This window comes from Nannospalax galili, unplaced genomic scaffold, assembly GCF_000622305.1.
Source record: "Nannospalax galili isolate Female #2095 unplaced genomic scaffold, S.galili_v1.0 scaffold763, whole genome shotgun sequence".
NCBI classification, from domain to species: Eukaryota; Metazoa; Chordata; class Mammalia; order Rodentia; family Spalacidae; genus Nannospalax; species Nannospalax galili.
Window position 1 is genome coordinate 449,297 of NW_008349451.1, and position 6,206 is coordinate 455,502.

General features: G+C 38.0%; 1 protein-coding gene across 4 annotated transcripts in view; it reads left to right on the top strand.

Moving 5' to 3' along the window:
• The window catches only part of Lin54 (lin-54 DREAM MuvB core complex component), a 75,381-nt gene extending 70,501 nt beyond the window's left edge, over positions 1-4,880 (top strand). For all 4 annotated transcript variants that reach the window (XM_008846855.2, XM_017801612.2, XM_008846856.2 and 1 more), the window contains exons 12-13: positions 2,456-2,658; positions 4,673-4,880. In XM_008846855.2, coding sequence (XP_008845077.1) covers positions 2,456-2,658; positions 4,673-4,874 — 405 coding nt within the window. In that variant the 3' untranslated portion in view covers positions 4,875-4,880. The remainder of the gene's footprint in view (positions 1-2,455; positions 2,659-4,672) is intronic.
• Positions 4,881-6,206: the final 1,326 nt, after the last annotated feature.

Below are 6,206 nucleotides of genomic sequence, written 5' to 3' on the forward strand. Positions count from 1 at the left end.
CTGCCTTTAACTCCAGCCTGGGAACCCTGACCCCTTCCAGCCTTTCATGCACCTGTATACACCTGGTACACATACACAAAAATCTTTTTTTTTTTTAATTCAAATTTCCACCATTGATATGTCTCCTCTACTCAAAGGCCAGTGGTTTTCTCTCTTCATCATTAGGTGTATAGTGTTCTTTTTTAAAAAAATATTTTATTTATTATATTTATTTTATGTGTATGCATGTATTGCTTGCATGTAGGTAAGTACACCCATATCATGCAATGCCCAGGGAGGACAGAAGAGACTTTTGGATCCCCTGGAACTGGAGTTGCATACAGTTGTTAGCTGCCATGTGGGTGCTGGGATTCAAACCCGGGTCTTCTGCAGGAACACTCAATGTTCTTAACCACTGAGCTCTCTCTCCAGCCCCATGTATAGTGTTCTTTAGGGGTCTAGGGATGTAGCTTAGTTTCCTTGCACTGTGGGGCACACACCTATAATCCCAGCACTTCGGAGATAGAAGTAGGATTAGGAATTCAAGATCATCTTCTGCTACTTAATGAGTTCAAGGCAAGCTGGAGCTACATGACACTCAAAAAAACTAAATAGCTGGGCGTGGTGGTGCATGCCTTTTAACCCAGCACTCGGGAGGCAGAAGCAGGAAGATCTCTGTGAGTTCCAGGCCAGCCTGGTCTACATAGTGAGTTCCAGGACAGCTGGGGCTACAGGGAGACCCTGTCCAAAAAGGCAAAAAAAACAAAACAAAACAAAAAAAAACACTAAATAGAGCCAAGGCAGGAGGGTCACTGTGAATTCAAGCTACATAGTTAGACCTTGTCTTTAAAAAAAAATTTTTTTTTGAGGCCAGCCTGGCCTACATAGCTAGTACCAGGCCAGCCAGGGCTACATAGTGAGACCCTGTCTCAAACAAACGAAAAAACAGAAAAAGAAATAATAGAGTTGCCAGATGTGGTAACTATACTTGTGGTCCCAGCATTCAGGAGTCTGACTCGGAGAATCACAGCCAAATTTGAAGTCAGTCTGGGCTACGTAGTGACCCTGTCTCAAAAAATAAAAAAGTTTGTAATGGGGTTTCTTTTATCTCCATAGGTTCTGTAGAAAGGACAGTAGTTTTATTTATTTTAATAGTCTTGGGTTCGCTGGAGAAAATGCAACTCAAAAGAGATACTCAAATTATCCAGGAATTAGGAAATATAAAGAACAATGTGATTTGCTTTGCCTTTATGACCTCCCCAATGAGCCTGGAAAATACTAAAAGTTATAATATCCATTGTTGGTGGAAACATAGGGAAGCCTTGATTTATACATTGCTGGTGAGATGTGAGGTGTTAGAGCTGGGGAAAGCAGTCTAGCCACATCTCTTAAAATACATACACAATTTGACCAGTGATTTTCATTCTAAAAAATCTAGTTCAGAGAAATAAAAGCATAACCCCTCAAGATGTTTACATTGTTTGTGTTCTCCAAGAACTGGAAGTAAAGACCCATTATTAGGTGGATGAAAGCCCAATACAGTGTGACATATACAAGGGATTAATACCCATCTGTTAAATAGAATTAATTCCAGCCATGCCAGATGAATGGGGGGAAGGGATTTCATGAACTATGGAAGTGTGAGGAGAGTAAGGTGTGCCAGAGCAGGCAGATAACTTTATAAAACAAGCCAAAAGAGAATTCTGCATTTATTGGTTGATGTATGTACCTAAGGTCTATGGTTTGTTTTTTCAGTCTCATATAGCCTATGCTTGAACTCACTGTGTAGCTCAGGTTGGCCTTGATCCTCCTGCCTCCACCTCCCAAGTACTAGGATTATAGATGTGTACCACCACACATAGCTTCAGTCAATGTTTTCGTAGAAATACACTTTATGCTGGCTTTGGATATGGTTTTTGAAGGGTTTAAGTATCTTAAAGTTTCAGCTAGAGAGGTAAAAACAATACATAAAATCCCTTTATACCTTTTTGGGGGTTTTTTGAGATGGAGAGTCACACTTGTAGCCCAGGCTGACCTGAAATTCATGGCAGTCCTCCTGCCTCATCTCAACCTTATTCATCTATGAAATATACCTTTAATATGAAATTATAGGTGTGTTTGCATGAGCGTGATGTCACTGCCATACTAAGTGGTGATTTGATTGGGGTGGTTAGATTCTCGGTGACCTTTTCAGTATTTTTGTGTGTCATTCATATTCATTGTGAAGAGCATGTTAGTCATATCAGGGTCAAAATCTATAGTTATAGTGAAAGAATATTGAGACGATTTAAACACAAAACATTGTTCTCAGACTAAGAATCCTTGGCTCACCCACATGTATATTGTCAGCAGAACATGCTTCTATCTAATCTTAAGTCAGGTGACTGGATAATGCTATTGTTTGTTATTTGAGGAATCTACGTAAAGTAATATTTTCTGATTTTGATTTGGATGCTTTCTTTTGTAAATCTTTTAGGCAAAAATAATGTGTTCTTCAATATGCAAATGCATTGGTTGTAAGAATTTTGAAGAAAGCCCAGAACGAAAGACATTGATGCACTTAGCAGATGCGGCAGAAGTAAGGGTCCAGCAACAGACAGCAGCTAAGACCAAGTTGTCCTCTCAGATCTCAGACTTGCTTACGAGGCCAACCCCAGCTTTGAATAGCGGAGGAGGAAAGTAAGTAATATTTTTTTAAAACATTTTTTATGTTTCTCAAAATCTGATTTTTAGGAGCGTTCTTTTTTCTTCTTTTTTTTTTTTTTTGGTCTTTTTGAGACAGGGTCTCCCTGTAGCCCCAGCTGTCCTGGGGCTACACTGGAACTCACTATGTAGACCAGGCTGGCCTTGAAGTCACAGAGATCCACCTGCCTCTGCCTCCCGAGTGCTGGGATTAAAGGCATGCACCACCACACCCGGCTAGGAGGGTTCCTTTTTAGGGGAACAAAGTTGAATTCATTCTCTTGGCTGGTAACATACCTGAATTTTCCATTTTCTTTCCATCTTCTCTACTTTTAAAGAAATTGAAGGGTAACAGAAGAACCCCTGTCAAATACTGTGCTATTCTAAATTGCACAGAGACGTTTTAGTTTGTTATGCTTAATTGGGTTTCTAACTACAAAACTGAGATGAGTAGATAGTTTGAGAACTGAAAGCCAGTTTTTTTGTACATGATCCAATGTTATCCCTCATACTTTCACATTTTCTTTCTTCTGCCTTTTCTGTTCTTGGAAAACTTTTCCTATCCTGTTATTGGACCACCCATCACACTATGATACTGTAGTCTTTTACTATTTCTGTCAGTAGACTGAGCTCTGGAGTAGAAAGATTTGACCTTAAGTCAAACAGCAGATTCAGTGGCCAATGCCTTTATACCAGCCACTCAGGAGCTAAGACAGGAATCACTTGGATGGAGTTCAAGGCCGGCCTGAGCAGCACAGCAAGACCACATCTCAAAACCAAAGCAAACTGAAAATAAAGAGATGTTAAGTATGAAATACATATGAAAATGAAATACAATTACCTAAAAGAATATACTCAACAGTGTTAAAAAATGGATAAATCAGGAGAATTAGATGAGCACTTCCTCTCTCTCAGCCTCTCTTTTCTATGACTACCTTCCCATGTGGCTGTGAGAAATGAACGCTTCTGTTGCCAGTGTTTGACAAGGCCTGGTGTCAGCAAAGATTTGGACTTGGATTTATGTTAGTGAATTTCAAAATAAAAAATTTTTTAAATTTTATTTCTTATTTTTATTTTATGTGTATGCATGTATTGCCTGCATGTAGGTAAGTGCACCCATGTCTTGCAATGCCCACAGAGATCAGAAGAGGCTGTCAGATTCCCTGGGACTGGAGTTATGGATGCTGCCATGTGGGAGCTGGGATTTGAACCCAGGTCTTCTGCAGGAAGAACCAGTGTTCTTAACCACTGAGCCATCTCTCCAGTCCAGATTTAGAAAATTTTAAGGGACTAAACCTTGCAAATGATCTATTATTTAATAAGTTTAAGTTGGGGGCTGGAGAGATGGCTTAGTGGTTAAGAGCACTGGATGCTCTTAGGTTACCTGATTTAATCTTAGGTTACCTGATTTACTCTCTCATGAGCTTTGAGACTCTAGCAAGCCTTAAGATGGATTACTAATTTGGTACACAAGAGCTCAGGTTTTTATGAATGAAACTATATATACAATTACATCTGGTTTTCCTTTTGTTGCACTTATTGTGGTGGAACCATACAGAATTTTGGTCTGCTTTTTCTTTTTGCTTTTCTTATACAGTATAAGGGAGCATGGTAAAGCTTTACTTTTCAGTGTTAGCTAAGCCTGTGCTTCAGTTCCCTGTAATATTCATGAAATTTCCTGTGTGTAAGGGAACAGTAGCAAATCCAACCAGGACTGCACTCAGGGGGCCTTCATGTATTGGGAAGATTTGGTTATAGAAATGTCTGGTATATGTGGTAGCATTCCATCTTTTAGTTAGCCAGATAACCTTGTCTTGGTAGTAAATCTTGTATTTGATGTTAAATGTTATATTTTTCAATAAACATTTTAAATATGCTCACTGATAAAAGCTCTTTAGAATATGCTTATCATGCAGATGGCAATGTTCCTCCTGCCAATGCGTCATGAAGGTGTCAGTAGATTCCCAGATCAACCTGTGTTCATCTGTTTTTCTTCCAAAACTCATTTCAGATTGCCATTTACATTTGTAACTAAGGAAGTAGCTGAAGCCACGTGTAATTGCCTTCTTGCCCAGGCAGAGCAGGCAGACAAGAAGGGAAAATCGAAGGCAGCGGCAGAGCGGATGATACTGGAGGAATTTGGACGGTGTTTGATGAGTGTCATCAACTCTGCAGGAAAAGCAAAGAGTGACCCTTGTGTCATGAACTGCTAACTCTTGCACAAAAGACAGATGGAGCTGTACAGAAAATTTAAGACACCAGGGTGCTTGATTTTCTGGAAGATAGTTTTACAATTACTGTATTTTAATTCAGTCCTTGTTTTAAGAGACCTTGAAACTACAATATTGAAACAGAAGAAATTTTAAATGAAGAAATTAGTACATTTTAAATCTTAGTTAAGTCTGCTTATGCCCCTTCAAAATTTTTTCTTTTTACAATTTTCCTTTATTGTATTATATATATTTTAATTTGCTTGGGTTTCTTAAGAACTAGATGTTCTGTCTTTCTGATTCTATTGACAAAGAACATTTATAAATGACTATTGTAATATAATTTATAATGTATGGCGTATGACTTTGTTCAGTAGAAAGGCCACAGCAGCATGGATGTTGCCCTTTTGGCTCCAGATCTAGAATATACGCAGATAGAATGTCTACATCAACAAATTCTTAATGAAACATATTCAAATGACATTTTGTTTAGAAGAGCACTATCATTTTAAGAAAAATCAGCTTTTTAGGGTGGATTCTGAAATAATGTTTCGTTGTCTCTTTGGGAATATCAGAAGGGGAAGAATCCCCATGGACACTTTTAAAATTAAAAAAAAAAGTTTTTTCTTTAAAGAAAGGAAAACAAAATATTAAGGGACAGTAACTAGTTTTCAGAGGACAGGCAGTGTGCATCTGTAATGAGGATGGCTAAACATGCTCCAGGATGTCTCTGTTTTCTTTCAGAGGTGGTATATGTTTGTAATAATTGTCAAAGTGATTATAGAGTGCTGCTAAAGTGATACCTTGTGTGAGTTGAAGCATTTTATGTCATGATGATGTAGAACTCATAATTATGAAGTACAACATTTGGCTTGGATGGAGAAACAAGGAATATTGAAGCCGTAAGAGTTGAATTTAGGACAAGATTTTTCATCTACACGGTTCTCTGTAGACTTTTGAATTTAATTAAGATGTCTTAATCAGTATGTGACTCTTAACCTGACTTACGGAAATGGGCCTCCTAGCGCAGCTTTCAAAACTGGAGAGAGCTGCCTTTATAAAGGAAGTGTAATTCAGCATTATTTTTAGCCAGTGATTTGGTAAGCTGAGGTATGTGTGTTCTCATATAATTGCTAAAATAACCTAAATCTTTTTCAGTAAAAAGCTGTATGAATTTAAGAGCCTATTATAATAGGATTCTTGATTTTATGACAAGAAAATAACCATGTGGTAATTCAGGCATTTTTTAGGTACCTTAATTCTCCATAATTATTAGCATATGATTACTACTCTTCCTACAAGGACTCTGTAGTTGTATGTAATAAGTGTGTATAT